Source organism: Lolium rigidum, chromosome 3 (assembly GCF_022539505.1).
Source record: "Lolium rigidum isolate FL_2022 chromosome 3, APGP_CSIRO_Lrig_0.1, whole genome shotgun sequence".
Taxonomy (NCBI): Eukaryota; Viridiplantae; Streptophyta; class Magnoliopsida; order Poales; family Poaceae; genus Lolium; species Lolium rigidum.
Genome location: NC_061510.1, coordinates 398181658 through 398204627, shown reverse-complemented (window position 1 = coordinate 398204627; position 22970 = coordinate 398181658). Strand labels below are relative to the sequence as shown.

Genomic DNA, 22970 nt, shown 5'->3' with positions numbered 1-22970 from the left:
AGATGTAGATGGTGAAATTATAAAATTAAAATTGTTTCCTTTCTCATTAAGAGGAAGAGCTAAAGATTGGTTGCTATCTCTGCCTAAGAATAGTATTGATTCCTGGACTAAATGCAAGGATGCTTTTATTGGTAGATATTATCCCCCTGCTAAAATTATATCTTTGAGAAGTAGCATAATGAATTTTAAACAATTGGATAATGAACATGTTGCTCAAGCTTGGGAAAGAATGAAATCTTTGGTTAAAAATTGCCCAACCCATGGGCCTGACTACTTGGATGATCATCCAAACCTTCTATGCAGGACTAAATTTTTCTTCGCGGAATTTATTGGATTCAGCTGCTGGAGGTACCTTTATGTCCATCACTCTTGGTGAAGCAACAAAGCTCCTTGATAATATGATGGTTAATTACTCCGAATGGCACACGGAAAGAGCTCCACAAGGTAAGAAGGTAAATTCTGTTGAAGAATCCTCTTCCTTGAATGATAAGATTGATGCTATTATGTCTATGCTTGTGAATGATAGGACTAATGTTGATCCTAATAATGTTCCGTTAGCTTCATTGGTTGCCCAAGAAGAACATGTTGATGTAAACTTCATTAAAAATAATAATTTCAACAACAATGCTTATCTGAACAATTCTAGTAATAACTATAGGCCATATCCTTATAATAATGGTAACGGTTATGCTAATTCTTATGGGAATTCTTACAACAATAATAGGAATACACCCCCTGGACTTGAAGCTATGCTTAAATAATTTATTAGTACACAAACTATCTTTAACAAATCTGTTGAGGAAAAGCTCAATAAAATTGATATTCTTGCTTCTAAGGTTGATAGTCTTGCCTCTGATGTTGATCTCTTGAAATCGAAAGTTATGCCTAATAGGGATATTGAAAATAAAATTGTTACTACAGCAAATGCCATCCAAGTTAGAATTAATGAGAATATAATATTAATGGCTGAACTGCGTGCTAGGTGGGATAGAGAAGAAAATGAAAAACTAGCTAAAGAGAAAAATGTAGCTAAAGTTTGGACTATTACCACCACTAGCAATGCTAATGATTCACATGTTGCTGCACCTCCTACTATTAATGGTAAAATAATTGGTGTTGGCAATGTTTCTACTCCTAGTGCAAAGCGCGCAAAATTACCCGAAACTGCTAAAACTGCTGAAATTGCCTGTGATAAAACTGCTGAAATTTTTTCCAACCTTGGGGATGATAATCCCATTGCTTTAGATTGTAATGATTTAGATTTTGATGATTGCCACATATCTGAAGTTATAAAGTTCTTACAAAAACTTGCTAAGAGTCCCAATGCTAGCGCTGGTAAACTTGGCTTTCACAAAACATATTACAAATGCTCTCATAAAAGCTAGAGAAGAGAAACTAAAACTTAAAACTTCTATTCCTAGAAAGCTAGAGGATGGTTGGGAGCCCATCATTAAAATGAGAGTCAAAGATTTTGATTGTAATGCTTTATGTGATCTTGGTGCAAGTATTTCGTTATGCCTAAGAAAGTCTATGATATGCTTGACTTGCCACCATTGAAAAATTGTTATTTGGATGTTAATCTCGTCGATAATGCTAAAAAGAAACCTTTGGGGAGAGTTGATAATGTTCATATTATGGTTAACAATAACCTTGTCCCCGTTGATTTTGTTGTCTTGGATATTGAATGCAATGCATCTTGCCCCATTATATTGGGAAGACCTTTTCTTCGAACCGTTGGTGCTACTATTGATATGAAGGAAGGTAATATCAAATATCAATTTCCTCACAAGAAAGGTATGGAACACTTCCCTAGAAAAAGAATGAAGTTACCTTTTGATTCTATTATTAGAACAAATTATGATGTTGATACTTCGTCTCTTGATGTTATTTGATATACACTTTCTGCGCCTAGCTGAAAGGCGTTAAAGAAAAGCGCTTATGGGAGACAACCCATGTTTTTACTACAGTATTTTTGTTTTGAATTTGAGTCTTGGAAGTTGTTTACTACTGTAGCAACCTCTCCTTATCTTAGTTTTATGTTTTTTTGTGCCAAGTAAAGTCTTTGATAGTAAAGTAAATACTAGATTTGGATTACTGCGCAGAAACAGATTTCTTTGCTGTCACGAATCTGGGTCTAATTCTCAGTAGGTAACTCAGAAAATTAAGCCAATTTACGTGAGTGATCCTCAGATATGTACGCAACTTTCATTCAATTTGGGCATTTTCATTTGAGCAAGTCTGGTGCCCTAATAAAATCCATCTTTACGGACTGTTCTGTTTTGACAGATTCTGCCTTTTATTTCGCATTGCCTCTTTTGCTATGTTGGATGAATTTTTTGATCCATTAATGTCCAGTAGCTTTATGCAATGTCCAGAAGTGTTAAGAATAATTGTGTCACCTCTGAACATGTTAATTTTTATTGTGCACTAACCCTCTAATGAGTTGTTTCGAGTTTGGTGTGGAGGAAGTTTTCAAGGATCAAGAGAGGAGTATGATACAATATGATCAAGGAGAGTGAAAGCTCTAAGCTTGGGGATGCCCCGGTGGTTCACCCCTGCATATTCTAAGAAGACTCAAGCGTCTAATCTTGGGGATGCCCAAGGCATCCCCTTCTTCATCGACAACATTATCAGGTTCCTCCCCTGAAACTATATTTTTATTCCGTCACATCTTATGTATTTTGCTTGGAGCGTCGGTTTGTTTTTGTTTTTGTTTTGTTTGAATAAAATGGATCCTAGCATTCACCTTGTGGGAGAGAGACACACTCCGCTGTAGCATATGGACAAGTATGTCCTTAGGCTCTACTCATAGTATTCATGGCGAAGTTTCTTCTTCGTTAAATTGTTATATGGTTGAAATTGGAAAATACTACATGTAGTAATTCTAAAATGTCTTGGATAATTTGATACTTGGCAATTGTTGTGCTCATATTTAATCTCTTGCATCATATACTTTGCACCCATTAATGAAGAAACACTTAGAGCTTGCTAATTTGGTTTGCATATTTGGTTTCTCTAGAGTCTAGATAATATCTAGTATTGAGTTTTGAACAACAAGGAAGACGGCGTAGAGTCTTATAATGTTTTCAATATGTCTTTTATGTGAGTTTTGCTGCACCGTTCATCCTTGTGTTTGTTTCAAATAACCTTGCTAGCCTAAACCTTGTATCGAGAGGGAATACTTCTCATGCATCCAAAATCCTTGAGCCAACCACTATGCCATTTGTGTCCACCATACCTACCTACTACATGGTATTTATCCGCCATTCCAAAGTAAATTGCTTGAGTGCTACCTTTAAAATTCCATCATTCGCCTTTGCAATATATAGCTCATGGGACAAATAGCTTAAAAACTATTGTGGTATTGAATATGTACTTATGCACTTTATCTCTTATTAAGTTGCTTGTTGTGCGATAACCATGTTTTCTGGGGACGCCATCAACTATTCTTTGTTGAATATCATGTGAGTTGCTATGCATGTCCGTCTTGTCTGAAGTAAGAGAGATCTACCTTCTTAATGGTTGGAGCATGCATATTGTTAGAGAAGAACATTGGGCCGCTAACTAAAGCCATGATTCATGGTGGAAGTTTCAGTTCTGGACATATATCCTCAATCTCATATGAGAATAATAATTGTTGCCACATGCTTATGCATTAAAGAGGAGTCCATTATCTCGTTGTCCATGTTGTCCCGGTATGGATGTCTAAGTTGAGAATAATCAAAAGCGAGAAATCCAAAATGCGAGCTTTCTCCTTAGACCTTTGTACAGGCGGCATGGAGGTACCCCATTGTGACACTTGGTTAAAACATGTGTATTGCAATGATCCGGTAGTCCAAGCTAATTAGGACAAGGTGCGGGCACTATTAGTATACTATGCATGAGGCTTGCAACTTGTAAGATATAATTTTCATAACTCATATGCTTTATTACTACCGTTGACAAAATTGTTTCATGTTTTCAAAATAAAAGCTCTAGCACAAATATAGCAATCGATGCTTTCCTCTTTGAAGGACCATTCTTTTTACTTTTATGTTGAGTCAGTTCACCTATTTCTCTCCACCTCAAGAAGCAAACACTTGTGTGAACTCGTGCATTGATTCCTACATACTTGCATATTGCACTTGTTATATTACTCTATGTTGACAATTATCCATGAGATATACATGTTACAAGTTGAAAGCAACCGCTGAAACTTAATCTTCCTTTTTGTTGCTTCAATACCTTTACTTTGATTTATTGCTTTATGAGTTAATTCTTATGCAAGACTTATTGATGCTTGTCTTAAAGTACTATTCATGAAAAGTCTTTGCATTATGATTCACTTGTTTACTCATGTCATTACCATTGTTTTGATCGTTGCATTCATTACATATGTTTACAAATAGTATGATCAAGGTTATGATGGAATGTCACTTCAGAAATTATCTTTGTTATCGTTTTACCTGCTCGGGACGAGCGGAACTAAGCTTGGGGATGCTCGATACGTCTCCGACGTATCGATAATTTCTTATGTTCCATGCCACATTATTGATGATATCTACATGTTTTATGCACACTTTATGTCATATTCGTGCATTTTCCGGAACTAACCTATTAACAAGATGCCGAAGAGCCGATTCTTTGTTCTCGTTGTTTTTGGTTTCGGAAATCCTAGTAACGAAATATTCTCGGAATTGGACGAAATCAACGCCCGGGGTCCTATTTTGCCACGAAGCTTCCGGAAGACCGAAGAGGAGTCGAAGTGGGGCCACGAGGGGCCGCCACCATAGGGCGGCGCGGCCCGAGCCCCGGCCGCGCCGACCTATGGTGTGGGGCCCTCGTGTGGCCCCCCACGTTGCCCTTCCGCCTACTTAAAGCCTCCGTTGCGAAAACCCCAGTACCGAGAACCACGATACGGAAAACCTTCCAGAGACGCCGCCGCCGCCAATCCCATCTCGGGGGATTCTGGAGATCTCCTCCGGCACCCTGCCGGAGAGGGGATTCATCTCCCGGAGGACTCTTCACCGCCATGGTCGCCTCCGGAGTGATGAGTGAGTAGTTCACCCATGGACTATGGGTCCATAGCGGTAGCTAGATGGTTGTCTTCTCCTCATTGTGCTTCATTGTTGGATCTTGTGAGCTGCCTAACATGATCAAGATCATCTATCCGTAATGCTATATATTGTGTTTGTCGGGATCCGATGGATAGAGAATACCATGTTATGTTAATTATCAAGTTATTACCTATGTGTTGTTTATGATCTTGCATGCTCTCCGTTATTAGTAGAGGCTCGGCCAAGTTGATGCTAGTAACTCCAAGAGGGAGTATTTATGCTCGATAGTGGGTTCATGTCTCCGTGAATGCGGGGAGTGACGTGAAACCCCTAAGGTTATGGATGTGCTTGTTGCCACTAGGGATAAAACATTGATGCTATGTCCGAGGATGTAGTTATTGATTACATTACGCGCAATACTTAATGCAATTGTCTCGTTGTTAGCAACTTAATACTAGAGGGGGTTCGGATGATAACCCGAAGGTGGACTTTTTAGGCATAGATGCGGTTGGATGGCGGTCTATGTACTTTGTCGTAATGCCCAATTAAATCTCACCGTACTTATCATGACATGTATGTGCATTGTTATGCCCTCTCTATTTGTCAATTGCCCGACTGTAATTTGTTCACCCAACATGCTTTTATCTTATGGGAGAGACACCTCTAGTGAACTGTGGACCCCGGTCCATTCTTTTATACTGAAATACAAATCTGCTGCAATACTTATTCTTTACTGTTTTCTTGCAAACAATCATCTTCCACACAATACGGTTAACCCTTTGTTACAGCAAGCCGGTGAGATTGACAACCTCACTGTTTCGTTGGGGCAAAGTACTTTGGTTGTGTTGTGCAGGTTCCACGTTGGCGCCGGAATCTCCGGTGTTGCGCCGCACTACATCCCGCCGCCATCAACCTTCAACGTGCTTCTTGACTCCTACTGGTTCGATTAAACCTTGGTTTCTTACTGAGGGAAACTTGCCGCTGTGCGCATCACACCTTCCTCTTGGGGTTCCCAACGGACGTGTCAATTACACGCATCAGTGGCCTATGATAAGGTCGAATGGTCTTTCCTCCAGCGGACTCTAAGAATGGACAATTTTTCTGATGAGTGGTGTGCTTTTAATTCATAGCTTTGTTTCAGGAGAAAGTGTTGCCATTAAGGTCAATGATGTATTTTGCAATTACTTCCAGACCAAGAAGGCCTTAGGCAAGGCAACCCATTATCACTACTGTTATTTAAGATTGTGGCTAATATGCTTGTCGTAAGGACTGAGTGCGCAAAGTCTGATGGTCAAATCGAAGGTGTGATTCCTCATCTTGTCATGATGGATTATCCATTCTTCAATATGCCGATGATACAATCCTTTTCATGGAACATGACATCAAAAAAGCAAGAAACCTAAAGTTAATTATGTCGGCGTTCGAGCAACTATTGGGTTTGAAGATAAACTTCCATAAAAGTGAGTTGCTTAGTTTTGACGAGGCTCAAGACAAACTCGGTCTGTATGCTTGATTATTTGGCTACATGCAAGGCTAGTTTCCTATTAGGTATTTTGGTATTTCGATTCATTATCGGAGACTTACAAACACCGAATGAAAAATGATGGAGGAGCGATTGCAAATTGGATTAAGTAGCTGGAAAGGTAAATTACTATCATTGGAAGGAAGATTGGTTCTTATCAACTCACTGATAGGCAACATGATGCTATATATGATATTAGTCTTCCAACTTACAAAGGAGGCTTCAAAAGATTGGATTATTTCCGACCAAGATTCTTCCGGCAAGGTGATAGTGAGAAAAAAGGAAGTATCCACCTACTAAATAGAGTGTGGTATGCCGCCCTAAAGATCAAGGAGGTCTTGGGATTCAAGACCTTGAGGTCAAAAATAGGGTCCTCCTTGGTAAATGGTTATTCAAGCTTCTAAGTAAGGAAGAGATTTGGCAAACCCTCCTTAGAAAAAAGTATATTGGCACAAATGTGTTGTGTTAAGTTTCTTGGAAACCTCGGGATTCTCATTTCTGGGTTGGTCGTATGGCGACGAACAAGTTCTTCTTCACATATGGAGCTTTATCTATCAGAGATGGATCGAAAATTAGATTCTGGGAGGATAAGTGGTTAGGCATTGCCACTCTTCGAGAACCATATACACCCATTGTACAATAGTGTGTGTGATATAAGAGTGATACGCTCGCTAAGGTTTTGGAATCTTCCCCATCAAATGTATTGTTCAAAAGAAGTCTTATTGGTCCTAGGCAAGCATTATGGAATGACTTGTTAAAGCGTCTGGATGCGGTCCATTTGACGCATGGTTCTGATGTATTTCGTTAGAATCTTATTGAGAGTGTAAAATTCTTGGTGGCTTCCATGTACAATACTTCCATCCTTAGGTACTAAATGATAATAATAAGAAAAATTAGAACATGAATAACCCGCTTAAAACTAAGGTGTTTCTGTGGTATCTTTGTTGAGGGGTAATTCTTACAAAAGATAACCTTGCAAAACGCAATTGGTAGGGAAGTAAAACGTGTCTTTTGTCACCATGACGAGACTATAAAACATTTATTCTTCCAATGCAAATTTGCTAGATCTATATGGTCGGCCATCCAAATAGATTCTACCTGGTACCCACCACGTAGCGCTGTGAATATATTCAACAACTTGCTCAATGGTGCGGATCCTAGGTTCAAGCTAATTATTAGGCTGAAACGATTGCCATTATTTGATTGCTTTGGCTATGTAGAAACGATAAGGTTTTAACAATGAAAATGATTCTCTTATGCAGGTCATCTACCGGTGCACAACTACGCTCTTTTTGTGGTTGCCTCTACAGCGTGTGGAACATCGTGGCCTATTTACGGAGGTATCTACACGATTGGAGGATACGGTAAGGGATATGTTTTCCCAACATTGACGGCAACGTAATCTACGGATTGGGCCTCCTTCACCTTAGGTTTCTTTTATTTTCTACTCCAGTTTTTGTTAAGAACTTTAGTTTCTTATATTTATGTAACATCTGGATTGGATTGGTATGGCTGTGTGCATTGGAGATCAGATGTTAATACTTAAACTCTTTAAGCAATAAAACACCATTATAAAAAAACCTAAGCATTAACAAAACCGTTTTTCCTGGGGATTTGCTAGTTCTCGGCTAGCTGAGAACTAACTTCGTGCTTAGTCAAGTTTGTCACCATTTGATTTATATCGTGATTCGTGCTAATAACGAAGTTAGTTCTCTCTGAAAGATTGCTGCACTAGCCAATTGAACCAAAAGTCCGAAAAGATGGAAAAAGACTAGGCAGTATATTTATATTCAACACTCCCCCTCACGTCTAGGCTATTTTAGTCCTTAGCGTGAACTTGAAACCTCTTGGCTCTGATACCATGGAAGATTGCTGCACTAGCCAATTAAACCAAAAGTTCTAACTGATGGAAAGAGACTAGGCAGTGTATTTATATTCAACATTCTCCTTTTTTCTGCAAGAAAAAAGCCCGTGAAAATCTGAATACATTGAGATTTTTTTTTGTAGAGAACGGTGGGCCAAAATGCATACGGCCTGGCCTGCTCCGACCCCAATTCTCAATTTGTTGAAATGAAAAGTTGCTTTCTTCGTCAAACCTCACGGTCAGGTTGACTATTGATTGGTGTAGCCGACGGCCCGACGCCCGACAGCCACCCTCATAGCTCCTTCCTCCGACCTTCGCCTCTCGCCATCATCACTGTCACTAGCTTGTCATTTTCTCATCTGTCGTTGCCACTCGCCATGTACTTTCAGCTAGCAGCAAACTTGGTCATCAAGATCCCCAAAGCCACAGTAGGTCAACTAGTGCGTGATGCGGTCAAACAGAGCAGGCGCTTGCTCTGCCTGATCGATCCGCCTATAAACACGGAAACCCACACTAGCAGCTAGGCTAGCAGCAGCACACAGGAAAATGGAGCAGTCAACCGGCCAAGGAGCGCAGCCGCCGGCGAAGAAGGCGGCCGTGGAGGTGACGCTCCGCCGGTTCACGCTCGCCGACGTGGACGCCATGATGGCGTGGGCGTCGGACCCGCTGGCGGCCGCCCCGTGCCGCTGGGAGCCCTACACCTCCACGGAGCCCCTGCTGGCCTTCCTCCGCGACGCCGTGCTGCCGCACCCCTGGTTCCGCGCCATCTGCCTCGCCGGCGACGACCGCCCCGTCGGCGCGATCTCCGTGTCGCCCACGGACGACGGCTGCCGCGCGGAGCTCGGCTACGTGCTGGCCCGCGCGCACTGGGGCAAGGGCGTGGCCACGGCGGCCGTGCGGCGGGCGGTGGCCCAGGTGTTCGGCGAGCTGGAGGGCCTGCTGCGCGTGGAGGCGCTGGTGGACGTGCCCAACGCGGCGTCGCAGCGGGTGCTGGAGAAGGCCGGGTTCACAAGGGAGGCCGTCCTGCGGAGGTACTGCGTGCTCAAGGGCAACGTCAAGGACATGGTCATCCACAGCTTCATCTCTACCGACACGGTGCTGCTCGACTGACCGATCCCTATGGATGCGAACAGTGGTCTCTGGTCTGGTCTCAACGTACGTTGTACATAGCTCATGGTTAGTTTTCAGGTCCAGGTCCAGTGGCACTCCAGTATTTTTTTCCTAGCTGTTTCATTATTGTTGTATGAACCAAGACTACAATGATTTCATTGGTGTGGAAATTCTAAATGTATCTTTACTTTTCCATTTGTATGACTATATCGTTTATTCACTTATAATCTGGCTAAGAGGCTCCCGTGTCGCTCTCCTCTTGGGCGACACCAGGGCCAAACCCTAGCTACCAAACAACCAAACCCCAATACCACCGGCCTGGGCCCCGGTGATGGCGGGCCTGCTGCCGAAGGGTGGTGGCTGGGGATGGCGTTGGCTGTCTTCTGCGCGTGGAGGTTGGGGCGGCGATCCCGGCCTTGCGGCGACGGCGTCTCCTTCAGGTTGGCGTCCGTGCGAGGTGGGAGCTCCTTCCCATGGCGATGGGGCGATGCCCTGTTCGTGGCGGCAGGGCTATCATTGGACACTAAGATATGGGATGATGCGGCGGTTGTAGGACTAGGATACCACCTAGATCCATCTTGGGTGTGGCTGTCGATCGCTGGGAGATGCATTGGGAGGTGGCGTGGTGCACGCGGTAGGGCATCCTCTTTCACTGGAGGGGATCGGTTCGCGAGCGGCGGTGTGGAGGCCGTTGGTTCGCCTGAATAAAGGCGGCAGTCCTATTGATCTGGATGAAGTGCTGAGTTTCGGAAGGCCCGGCTAGCGAAATCCAATGGATAACATGTCGGAGATTGCTCGATAGGATGGTATTCGGTCACGCACAACCATATTTTTCTGATCGTTTGGTTTTAGAGTGAGCCATGCAAAACTCTGCAGTCAGTTACCATCGTGGTACATCTCCTTAGTTCCATGGTGATGTCAGTCGCGGAGAATGGCATGAAAGTCAGAACTGGTAATGGTAGTTCGAGTCTTTGTGGGGATGAGGTTTTGGGTTGGTGACTCATGATTTGGAGGACCGGCATCGGCGAGTGAAGGCGACGACACAAAAGAAATTCAGAGTCTAAACTTACAGGCTAAAAACCCAATGTCTGGTTGTTGCTGGCAATGACCTTGTTGAATGCATTATTTTTATAAGCGCAAACTCTCTTCTAGGTGAAAACCTATGATCTATGATAAGGGCGATAACGACGCTTGTGCATTATTTTATTCTTGAAGACATCTTTTTTAACTGTGTTGCAGAGGCTAGGTAAGTTGGTATCTTCACGATATCCATATATTTCCTTTATCGAAAAATAATCTGAATGGAGGAATCTGCGACAGCAAGAGCGCGCAGGAGAGGGAAATCAAGTTGGCAGTTGGGTTTCACACGATCACTCAGTTTACGGTGCGCTAGAGGGAAGTCGCCGCTTTATCCCATGTGCTGGAATAATTTACTTGCTGGAGCACTGATTTCTAACTCCCACACTAAAAAATAGTCGTTTTTTAGTGTGGGAAGGTTATTTTGAACACCTATTGCATTTAGGCAACATCTCACCGATAACAATTTAGGGGACATGGGACTCCAAATGCTTTAGCCGATAACAACGTTTTTTTGAATGGGAGTATAGCCACGGCCTCTGCATCGAGTGATGCACATAGCTTTTTTATTTATTGTAGAGTTTAGAAAATTAAACGTATTACAATCATGGATTGGCTAAGGTACAGACATGAATCAACCAACCAAAAATGAAAAGCAGCAAAATTCTACCCATCTTGAATTCTACTACTGTGACCCCAGCCAGTAGCCTGAAAATAAAAGTCATGAGCGATCATCAATAGTTGCATCTAGTAACCATAGCCTCCTGTTGATCCTGTGGGAGAAGATATGCCCAAAGTTGGATCCAGTACGCAGCTCGATGAATAACCTGCAAAAAATTAGTATCCTTTTGTTTATAAAAAACATAGTTATTTCTATATGTACAAATAGCCTAACATAAAGTTGAAACACCAATGGTTTATCATTCTTAATTACACCATTCAATCAATTACCAAACATATTAGTAATATTAGTTAGAGGTAAAATGTTAAATGCAAAATAAATAATGCGCCAAATAATTCGGGCAAAAGGACATGATAGAAACAAATGATGTATCGATCCGGTTGAGTCACAGAAACAACGCTTTGTACACCTATTTCATTTTCGTTTGGCTAAATTATCCTTTGTTAATAACACTTTATTATTTAGGAACCACATGAAGATTTTTATCTTAAACGGGATTTGAATCTTCCATAGGCACTTATGTAAGAACTTAGTATGAACCATTTATCAAGTCCAAATACAAAGATTTTACAGTAAATATACCAAAGTCGGTAAGTTTCCATTTAAAAACATTTAGTGGTTGTTTGGATGCCGTGGATTAGCCCTACGTTTTAGCAAAACAGGTTTTACGTATATTTTCTGGAAAATCGGGTTTACTAAAAATTCTGTTAGGAATAGGCCCATGGAAAAACACGTTTGGCCTAGGAAAACCTTAAACTGGTTTAAGACGTGCTCTGTTTGGCCTACCCGTTGAGGAGCTAGCTTTATCTTCTTGTCTTCCTCCAGCTACAGAACTTCATCCCCTTCCCTGGTTCTCTCCACTTCGCACCTCCAATCCAGCACAGCCGAGCTTCGCGAGCTCGCAAGGTGCCTAACGCCGACCGCTCCGAAGCCCGTAGCAGTGGTACCCAGAAAAAGCTCGAGAGCCTGGACAACGCCACCGGCCGCGACCCCGTCCCCTGTGGCATCGTCCCCCACACAGGAGAGCTCGGATGCGATGCCGACGGCATCGACGCCCATGGTAGTCGCCAGCACGTTGAGGAAGGAGCGGCCAAAAAAAGTTTGTTGAGATTGAGTTTTCTTTGATCGTGTTTCTACAAAAACGACTATTAGTCGTTTTGGCCAAAACGCATATTCCTGGCTTTGTGGAAACCGATTTTTAGTAATCCCCGTTTTTGTTGTCGCAGCCAAACACGGATTTAGTTTGTTAGACAGTTACGCAGGGTTACGGAAAACTAGTTCTCCCAATACGGTGTATCCAAACAAGGCCTTAAACTAGAAGAGATTTGAAGTGTCATCAACCGACTACATAGGTGAACCAAACCGACGAGTAAAGCCGCGACAAGGCCACTCGTGCACGCAGAGTCGCAGACACGATTTCACGGCCATGGAGGTGACCCTCCGCCGCTTCGAGCTCTCGGACGTGGGCGCCATGATGACATGGGCGTCGGACCCCGAGGTCGCCGCCTTCTGCCGCTGGGAACCTTACTCATCCACGGAATCGCTACTCGCCTACCTCCACGACACCGCGCTACCGCACCCCTGGTTCCGCGCCATCTGCCTCGCCGGCGACGGCGAAGCCCGCCCCGTGGGCGCAGTGTCCTTGGAACCCACGGCGGACGCGTGCCGCGGGGAGCTCGGGTACGTGTTGGCCCGCGCGCACTGGGGCCGGGGAGTGGCCACGGCCGCCGTGCGGCGCGCGCTCGCCGCGGTCTTCGGCGAGGTGGAGGGGCTGGCCCGCGTGGAGGCGCTCGTGGACGTGGACAACGCGGCGTCGCACCGCGTGGGGTGGAGAAGGCCGGGTTCCGGCGCGAGGGCGTGCTCCGGAGGCACTACTGGCACAAGGGCCGCGCCCGGGACATCGTCATGTACAGCTTCGTCTCCGGCGACCCCTTACCCCAGTGAACTGCATTTGGTGAACGCGACATGCTGTAGCGTCGAGTGAAATAAAATTCATGTTTGCAGTTAGTTTCTTGTGTTGCGTGTTCGATCAGTGACTCGACGGAGCTACCGACTGACGGCGACGACAACAGTTGGATGGGGTCCTGCCATTTCCAGACGCAACGCGACAACCAGGTGGCCGTGGTTGGCTCACCATCATCGTTCACGATGCCGACACGGACACTCTCTTGGAGCAACCTGCCGACCATTTCGTAGTTTAATCTTGGTATTACTCTGTCCAAACAATTAGGCTCGGAGATGGAGCAAGAAGCGGCTGCGCGGGCGCCGGAGCACGTGGGCAGGGTGACACTCCGGCCATTCGACCTCGCCGACGTCGACGCCATGGCGTCCTGGGCATCGGATCCCATAGTACTGCCGACGGCCTCCACGACGTGGTGCTCCTACCCCAACCCGTCCCGCGACGCGCTGCTCGCGTTCCTCCGGGACACGGTGCTCCCGCACCCCTGTTTCCGCGCCGTCTGCCTATCCGGCGCCGTCGTGGGGGCGGTGTCCGTCACGTCGACGGACGACCGGTGCCGCGCGGAGGTCGGGATCGCGCTGTCTCGCGCGCACTGGGGCATGGGCGCGGCCGCTGCGGTGGCATTGAGACGCGCGGCGTCCGCGGCGTTCGGCGACCTGGAGGGCGTGGAGCGCGTGGAGGCGCTCGTGGACGCCGACGACGCCGCGGCCCGGCGCGTGCTGGAGGACGCCGGGTTCCGCCTCGAGGCCGTGCTGCGGAGCTACCGAGCCGTCGAGGGCCGGCTCACGGACGTGGCCGTCTACAGCGTCATCTCCACCGATCCACTCCTCGACTGATGTACTGTACACCATCTTGTTGCCAATGCCATGGCACTCAAATGAACGCGTGACAACAGATTTCCAAATTTCATCACATGAACGCGTGATCAAAGTTCCCAAGAAACTAGATTACATTCCCGCATTTCAGCTGCAAATTCCAAAGAAGACGATACAACGCCCCGTAGAGATCGATGCTACGACTGCTCCGTCTGTCTGTCATCCCCCAAAGATTGACAGAACAAACGGACTTATTGAGTTCTTTCGTTGAGCTGTAATTCGACCGAATCGCCATTGACCGGTGAGGCAGGAGATGACCAGAGAGCACGAAGGGATCAGTGTGGCCGCCGGAGCTCATGCCTCCCACCCGCGGAGGACGGTGGCGCGGGCGACCCGGTTGACGCCGAGGGTGAAGGCGCCCATGCGGAGGTCGCAGTGGTGGCTGTGGCACATCTCCTTGGTGTCCCTGAAGGCGCGGGTCATGTACGTCTTGAGCTCACGGTTCACCTTCTCCTCGTCCCACATGAAGCCCTGGATGTTCTGCACCCACTCGAAGTAGCTCACCGTCACGCCGCCCGAGTTGGCCAGGATGTCAGGCAGGATCAGCACACCCTTCTTCGCCAATATCTGCTCATAGAATTCAGCAGGCAGCGGCACATTTCATTACTGTCAGTATGTGAAGTCAGTCAGGTAATACGATCTTTGGTTTTCAAGGCAGAAAAAAAATGATGTTCTTGCCTCGTCTGCCTCGGGGTCTGTGGGGTGATTGGCAGCCTCGATGATGTACTTTGCTTTGATATCATCAGCGTTGTCCCTGAGGGAAAATAATCATGGTCAAGACGAATGTTTCTTTTGCAACAGCCAGAAGGTTACTGTAACTGAACTCGCACCTCTAAATCTGACAGAAGTTAGGATGAAATGAACTACAATGAGGAAGGAGAAGATTACTTGTTTATGACTCCACCCAATGCTGCAGGGATGAGGACGTCACAATCCTCTGTGAGAAGAGAGTTCGAGTCGACCGCGTCGCCGCCCTGGAAGCCCTTGATCCCGCGGTTCTCCGCTGAGTGCTTCATTAGCTTGGCAATATCAAGGCCGTTGATGTTCTTGACGGCTCCTGTGACGTCGCTGATGGCAATCACCTTACCTCCAGCTTCGGTGATCAGTTGAGCAGCCCAGGAGCCCACATTACCAAATCCCTGAAAAGGGGAGCAAGGTAAATAGTTGCTTATGTGTGATCAGCTATCCAGCTTTTCAATGCAAATGTAGGCCAAAAAAGGTAATAGTGGCCCCTTTTGTAACCATAAAGTTCTCAAAGGCACATATCATGCGATCCACTGACACTGTGTAGTTCTTTACTAGTAGTATTTCTTAATCCATGTTGCATTAATATAATGAGGCTTCATGACTCATACCAGACTGAATTATCAACTGCTCATTGTTTTAATTACTTTTAAATTCAAAGAGCTTGACCTACACGTTATTTACCTGTATTACAAAACGCTGGCCTGCGACGGTCTTGCCATGCTCTGCAAGTAAGGCTTCAGTAGCAAACAGGACTCCCCTTCCAGTAGCTGCATCTCTTCCCAGTGATCCTCCAAGGTCCTGCATTGAGCAAAAAGTTCAGGAACATGTGTAGGGATAACTAGAAACCACATTTCTCAGAACAATCAGCTCCTGGTTCTTCCATCTGAACAATAATATGTATGCTAAGCATCATATCTTGACAAGAAAACTGTTAGAATTCTCCATGGTGTCTTGCAAATTCATCTGCAAAACATCATTTGCACTGCAGGATGGAGACTTACCACAGGCTTTCCTGTCACCACAGCAGGTGAGTAACCATGAAACTTGGAGTACTCATCCAGTATCCATGCCATTGTCTGCCTCGATGCAAGAAGCAAGAGAATCCATATGAGAATACAGATTATTAATTCTCACGATATTCTTGCATACAAACAAATATACAAGGGGAAATAACCTGTCCGTTGGTGCCCATATCAGGAGCTGGAACATCGGTATGGATGCCAATCAAGTCATGGATTTTTTGGGTGAAAACACGGGTGAGCCTTTCAAGCTCCGATATGCTCAAGTCTCCAGGGCTGCATCCTATTCCACCTTTAGCTCCACCATACGGGATATTAGCCACAGCTGTTTTCCATGTCATTAGTTGTGCCAAGGCATTGACCTCGTCAGGTTCAACCTGAATTTTATGATAAACTTTCAGTGCAAGGACTTCTTATGATAACACAAAATCCAGGCTGGTGTGGTGTATGACAGATTTAGACCTTTAGTGAGATGTCACTAGTTTCCATGTTACAGAATAATTTGTTCTACATTACTACAGGTAGATATTGCAAATGGTGCAGAACCAGCTGTGAGTTGAACAATTAGTCATTTCAACTATTTGAAAGGATTGCGCTAACTCGCTAAGTACAGAAGATTCCTGATCAAAGTAGAATGTATGCTGAAGGGCCATTTCAAGTCGGTGCCGCAAGAATCAAATACTGGCTGGTTGTATCACTGAAGAGCAGAAGAACCTAGGAATATATGTTTATTCTCACCTCATGGTGGTATCTGATTCCACCCTTCATAGGGCCCCTGGCATTGTCATGCTGCACCCTAAACCCAACATAGGATGCTAATGTCCCATCGTCTTTCGGAATCGTGCACTCAACCTGCAACCACACAAGCAGCATGTTAATGAAGCATATATGCAAAACACTTCACTTGCATAGACAGCTTAACCTTACAAAGCAAGTGAGTACAAGGTCATGTCAACCACTCTTTTTTGCCAAATTTAGCAGGAAAATCACTCAAAATAACTTGACAGGGACACAGCGATTGAGAATGTGTGAGAGAATAGTATCTAGTGATCAAACTAAAAACTAAAAAATCACTCAAAATAAAAATGCATTTAATAAAGAAATAGTATCTAGTGATCAAACTAAAAACTCATAAATCTAGGACAAGGTGAAATATAATCATAGGTCAACTAGTCAACTACCCCAAGGACCAAGGTGATAATTTTCAGTAACAACTGGGCTCCATAAACCAAAGCAAGCATGGGTGTCCAGATTCACTCCTTCAGAGCCAATACAAAAACAAAAAACTCGGATCATTTTTCTGAGGTAAGAAGGCCGGATCACCACCTTGATCTCCCTGAACGGGATGAGCAAGCTCTTCTCCAGCTTGGAGTCGAGACCCAGCAGCTTGGCCGCCTGCTTGAAGTTCCTGCTGGTCGCCGCCAATGCATTCATCCTGTTCGACCAAATTCCCCTCCGGAGCAGCCCCTGAAAAACGGATCGAGAAACCAAACAGCGTAAGTAAGAAACCAATGAATCTAATCACGCGAGATAAAAAGATCAAATAAACCAATCAGACTCGGCGCAAGGAACCAAAGGATAATCTACTTTTATATTACCGAGTAGGAGCAGTAGCAAAGTGTTACTGGCGAGCAGGGGGCAGGCAGCAGCAGCACAAAGATCGTGGAGGCGTTTCAGGTAGGTGATATGTATATATAGGCCGCACAAAGCTCCATGGTGGAGTCTGGATCAGTTCAAAAAGCAGAGGCGCAAAAAATTTGTCTCTGGCGTAATACAAGATCTGGTTCGCAGTCCCAAAAAATGGTACAAGATCTGATTCTTGCCCTATTTGCAATTAATTGCTCTAGAAACCCGGGGCCTGTCTGCTTGTAAATAACTATTGTAGCATACCAGAGGAAGGTGTGTGTTAATCTATGCAAAAAAAAATCACTCATTTTCCCTTCTATTGACAAGGGGATACGAATCAGTTTTCTTAAAAAAGATAGGAACTTAATTAGTAATTACCATAAAAAGAACATACTTTTGGATCCGGTGTATTTGGGAAATTTTGATCAAGAGACATAGTTGGTGCGCCTAGCGATTTGGCTCTCTGACCATGAGCAGACTCATAGGCGCTCGACTATCAACGAAGCCGGACAGGATGATTTGGCATTGGACGACGGATTTTCAGTACTCTTCTCGGTCCTGCTATGACACCCTCTTCCAGGGGTGGTTAATTGAGCTCATGGAGGCTGAACTGGAAATCTTCGGTGCCACCTAGGGTGAAGTTTTTCTTATGGTTGACCTACCTCTATAGATGTTGGACGAGTGAGCGGCCTGCGCGTCGTGGTCTACCACACGCTGCGAGATGCCCCATTAAGCGATCAGTCCGAGGAGACTATGGCACACATTCTTACCGGATGTTCTGGTATGAGGTCCGGTCATGAATTTGATCCACCTCAGGGCCACCAACGGTTGAGGGTGACATCGCGGAGTGGTGGTCGTTAGTGGCGCGGACCGCCCGTCGCAAGTTGTGCAAGGGTACCTCGTCATTGCTCATGCTCAATGCATGGGGAATATGGAAGCATAGGAATGTTGCAGTCTTCGACAATACGCATCCTCGGTGGCTTCCCTGTTCGAGGACATCAAGGCCGAGGTGCGTGTAATGTCCCAGGTTTAGAGACGATCGAGGGGTAGATTTTAGAAAGGGATGTGCATTGCATAGTAAATTCTGGGAAAATTTCGCGCTTTTAAACAAAAACTGCATCGAAGGGGAACAAGTTTCTCTCTCGACACCTTACAGGGTTAGGGTTTCGAGAGTGCGACAAACTTGTAATTCACCTAATTGAATTAGGGTTTTGAGAAGAGAGGAGAGTATTGCATTACAACTTAAGTTGTATGATTGAATTCAAACACAAGAACTTTTGAATTTCAAATTTAAACATAATATGAATATCTCATAATTCAAAATTGAGGTAATTCATTAAACAAATATGAATAATCAAAGAATATAAACATTACATTTATTTAGTAAAGCTCATTAGGGAAACTTTGAGCTTTATTAATAATCACACAAGATACATTGTCTTTACATTATCCAGAATTGAAATAAATATTACACCACATTACAAGAATTGCTTTAATAAAAGGAGAAGAAAATTACAAATAAATAAATTACATCCTAAACTACAAGATCATCTTCATCTTGATCATCAATTTGTCCCTGCACAAAATCACAACAAAAAGAAGTTATGCCAAGTGGCATAGCCACTTGGCATGGTTAGAAATTAAAGGAAAATAAGAAAATGATCAGATAGGATCAAAGTGGCCGAGCTGATCCATGCCACAGCCAAGTTCCAGGACCAGGTGCACAGCACCTGCTTACACACACACACAGCCTGCTCACAGGGCTGTGTGCATGCAGCACACACACACAGTGAGTCACCAGAGTGACAAGCAAGAGCTGTCGACCAAGGAGAGCAAGAGAGCACCATATATAACCTTTTCAGAGCCAAACCCTAGCCATTTGCATCAGCCATCGACAGGCTTCACTGGTAAGAACAGCCAAGAACAGCCAAGAACACAAGAACAGCTTGAACAGCTACTGCTGTTCAACATATCTTCACCACCACAGCAAATAACCAGGAAGCATCAAGCCACAGGGAGGAGCAGGGCAAGCCAAACAAACCACCAGAAGCTAAACCTCTACACCAACAATCTTTCTAGGAGCTGGAGTGAGGTATATCACACAAGAGCCTGAGCAAGATCATATCTTGCTCATACTTAAGCATGCTTGCATCACAAGAGCACAGAAGGGTATGGTTACCCTGTGTGAATCATCATCTGGTGATCAAACCATTTGATGTCGGCAAAGAGGGAATTAAGCCAGAAGAAATCATTCCAGGGAAGCAATGGTCAAACCCACTGTATTATCACTGAGATAAACCAAAGCATCCAGCAAGGAAAAGATTCATAGCTAGCCTAACCAACTCACCTAGCACTACATGGTTTGCTAACCATCAGATAGATAGGCACTTGTGCCTATTCTAGTTTGTCAACAGCAAAGAGCACTGGAAATCCAACATGTATTGCCCAGAGATGTATCCACCAAGCCACAACAAGCCACAGAGGGGGGGAGCTACCCTTGACAGCATTACAGTGCTGCCGGGGCTACCTCAACCCACAAGCCAACACTCAGAACCACCACATCATCACCGGATAGGTTCAGTAGTGGGCTAGGGTACCCAACCAGTGGTTGGCATCCAACTAGCCCTAACAAATTCATTAAAATGATCATCACTGAATCACAGTTCACATCATTTATCTATCTAATCAAGCAAGGATAAACAGATAAATGAAACAGACAAACAATTGATGCACCAGGGTCTTGCAAATGATCAAATGGATCATGACAGGCATCAATTGATGCTTAAGCAAGCAACAGCACTCATCAGGCCAAGCCTGTGTGATGCATAAACAGCACAGAGGGAGCCCCAGAGAGTCACAGAAAGGAGCACAACAGATAACTATCAAGCAAATGATGATCAGAGGATCATCAGAGCTTGCTAGCTCTTGCTACAGATTGCCATAGCCTAGTACCACAACAGGAATTAACCAGTTCTTCGAAGAAATCCAACCAAGCCATAACCGAATAATTAGATAACTGAATTAATGACTTTATAATTGTATCCGAAGCACATCAAAGGCTTGATGAACCAAAGGATCATAATACACAAGAAAAGCACATAGCAATACATCACTGAATTCCACTGCTAAGCCAACAGTGATGCTCACTGGAACATAATCATGAATTTGAACACAATGATCTAGCCAGAAGCACTGGCACTTGCATATATGCAAAGATTAAGCACAACAATCAAGCCAGGGGCAAGAAACCAGGGCCAAACATGATTATCCAGTCACAGCAACAACAACTGGAGCAACATGGCAAGCCATGAGCATCACAGCTTGCTCATGAGCAAGTATGGAGGCGGCACAGAAGAAGAACAAGCATATATATGAGCATAAGCTTAGCAGCACAAGCATTAGCTAGAGCAGAGAGCCGTATGAACAGCACAGCAGCATAGGCATCAAGGCAGCAATAGAGCAGCATGCGCATCCACAGCTAGCTAGGCGCAGCAGCAGAGCATCAGCACGGCAGGCATCTCCACGAGGTGGAGTAGCCGTGGCCAGAGCTAGAGGATGGAGAAGAAGGACGATAAAGAGAGAGAGAGAGAGAGAGAGAGAGAGAGAGAGAGAGAGGGTGGCGCACGTACCCGAGGCGAGCAGACAACAGTCGCGGCCATGGCGGCCACGGCGGCGCGTGCCGAGTGCACGGTAGCACCTGGCCAGGCCAGGCCACGCTCAGACAAGCGCCGCAGCGCCCCGCACCACTGCGGCGAGGCCCACGGCGGCGCTATCGCGCCAGGAACCCTGGAAGCAGCGAGATCGCCACGGATCCCGTAACCCTAGCCACGGCGAGGGGGTCGGGGACGAGCAGGAGCAACGCCAGCTCCAGATCGACGCGGATGAGAAGGACCGGCGTCACGAGGCGGCTCGATTGCGCCCCATGGCGAGGGCCATGGCGGTCGGAGTTCGCCGGGATCAGCCGGCGACGGCGAGGGCGACACGGGTCGCCAGAGAGAAGGGGATTAGGGTTCGTCGAGGCGGCGTGGTGGGGGAGAGAGTGAGTGACTGCTCGGGTCGGTTGGACCCGAGCTGGTCTAACCCAACCCGTTGGGCCACCTGACAGGTGGGGCCCAAGGGCAAATTGGTCATTTCACAAATTCTATAAAATACATGAAACTTTGAAAATTCAATACTAAATGTTGAATAGCTCCAAAAAAATAATTAAAAATATGAAAATCGACTCAGCATAAAATTCTCTATCATAATAAAATATCAAATAGAATTTTTGAAGTTAAACAAGAATAAGTTCAAATTTGATGATTTAAATAATCATTTAAATCACACATATTATTTTCAATAATGAAAATAAGTCCATTAATGCATTTTGGACTTTAAAAACACCTTGACAACATTTCAAGGTTGTATTTTACCCTAAATTAGAGTATCCCTAAATTATTCTTAGTATTAACCTCTCACATGAAATAATAACAGACATCGGAAGGGGGAACAAACCCTAAAATTGGAATCATGCATAATTGCTTCTTTAACCATTGCCCTTATCGGACAATGATGCTATTTTTCAGAACAAGAGGACAAGGGTCAGTCCACACCTTCCAAGCTGCAAAACTTTGCGGTGTTCGAGCAAGTTCATCACTTGCTCATGTCATTTGAGTATTTTTATCAAATTACTTGCAAAGTATTATGGTTATCACTATTGCATAAAAATCAAAACCACTACTTTCATAACTATGAATATGACTATGTGGTGGGCAATGGAACCATGGATTGTGTTGATATGGTGGAGGTTCCATTGCACGGGTTTATATCCATCTAGGATTAAACAACAAATGTCGCCAGTGATTCTTGTGCCGTAATACCCGTGTTAACCATAAGATCCGGAGTGGGACGGAGTAGTCAAAAGTGTTTCCACCTCTCGTTCATCAACGGATGCGCTTTACCGTAGACACTTGTATCCGTCGGGGCAAGCGGTTGGTCGGGGAAGCCTTAAGTCCCCACGGCATAGTCCGTAGACACTTGTCGCTCGAAGTGCAAGCGGTTGGCTGGGGAGGCCTTAAGTCCCCACGGTATTGCGGTCTATGATGGGTTGCAGCTACCGGCGAAGGTGTTGTCGTGGTCGGGGTCCACCCGTGAGTGGGAATAATGGGACCGGCGAGGACCCAGGGTCGGGGCATGCAACAAAGGGTGGGTGTTCGAGGTAGCGGAGGAACATGATTGGCTAGACCTTATACCGGGCCTCACACCGAAGGAAGTGTGGACGGGAAAGCTGCCCGGTTGGCACCAAGGTTAAGATCTCTTATGGGTAAAGCAACACACCTCTGCGAGTGTAAAGAGCTGTGACCTGTCACTCCCTGTTCCGGGATATGAGGAGCTGCGAACGCGGCCGGAAAGGAGCTCCATGAAGTTCTAGTAAACCGGTGAAGGCCGACGGACATAGCTCTTTGAAATAAAA

General features: G+C 45.2%; 3 protein-coding genes and 1 pseudogene across 3 annotated transcripts; 3 read left to right on the top strand and 1 right to left on the bottom strand.

Annotated features, from left to right (window-relative positions):
• Positions 1–8802: 8802 nt before the first annotated feature.
• LOC124700879 (uncharacterized N-acetyltransferase p20-like) lies at positions 8803–9752 on the top strand. The gene has a single exon (XM_047232938.1). The coding sequence runs from the start codon at positions 8969–8971 to the stop codon at positions 9530–9532; it is 564 nt and encodes a 187-aa protein (XP_047088894.1). The 5' UTR covers positions 8803–8968; the 3' UTR covers positions 9533–9752.
• A 2965-nt stretch (positions 9753–12717) lies between these two features.
• Positions 12718–13235, top strand: LOC124700878 (annotated as a pseudogene).
• Positions 13236–13529: 294 nt separating this feature from the next.
• Positions 13530–14087, top strand: LOC124701401 (uncharacterized N-acetyltransferase p20-like). Its single transcript, XM_047233451.1, has one exon. It carries the CDS (start codon positions 13530–13532, stop codon positions 14085–14087), a length of 558 nt encoding a protein of 185 aa, XP_047089407.1.
• A 211-nt stretch (positions 14088–14298) lies between these two features.
• On the bottom strand, positions 14299–17699 carry LOC124704584 (glutamate dehydrogenase 1, mitochondrial). The gene is made up of 9 exons (XM_047236858.1): positions 17491–17699; positions 17219–17359; positions 16631–16744; positions 16048–16269; positions 15875–15949; positions 15555–15671; positions 15015–15265; positions 14805–14880; positions 14299–14693 (listed from the first exon to the last, which is right to left on the bottom strand). The coding sequence occupies exons 2-9, from the start codon at positions 17324–17326 to the stop codon at positions 14421–14423; spliced, it is 1236 nt and encodes a 411-aa protein (XP_047092814.1). The 5' UTR covers positions 17327–17359; positions 17491–17699; the 3' UTR covers positions 14299–14420.
• Between the last annotated feature and the right edge of the window lie 5271 nt (positions 17700–22970).

Excerpts from the sequence above, each read along its gene's own strand:
- LOC124700879 (XM_047232938.1), top strand. The coding sequence starts at position 8,969 with ATGGAGCAGTCAACCGGCCAAGGAGCGCAGCCGCCGGCGAAGAAGGCG.
- LOC124701401 (XM_047233451.1), top strand. The coding sequence starts at position 13,530 with ATGGAGCAAGAAGCGGCTGCGCGGGCGCCGGAGCACGTGGGCAGGGTG.
- LOC124704584 (XM_047236858.1), bottom strand. The coding sequence starts at position 17,326 with ATGAATGCATTGGCGGCGACCAGCAGGAACTTCAAGCAGGCGGCCAAG. Across the intron at positions 16,745-17,218 it reads TCCCGTTCAGGGAGATCAAG|GTTGAGTGCACGATTCCGAA; the intron begins GTGGTGATCCGG and ends GTGTGGTTGCAG. Across the intron at positions 15,266-15,554 it reads GCCAGCGTTTTGTAATACAG|GGATTTGGTAATGTGGGCTC; the intron begins GTAAATAACGTG and ends TCCCCTTTTCAG.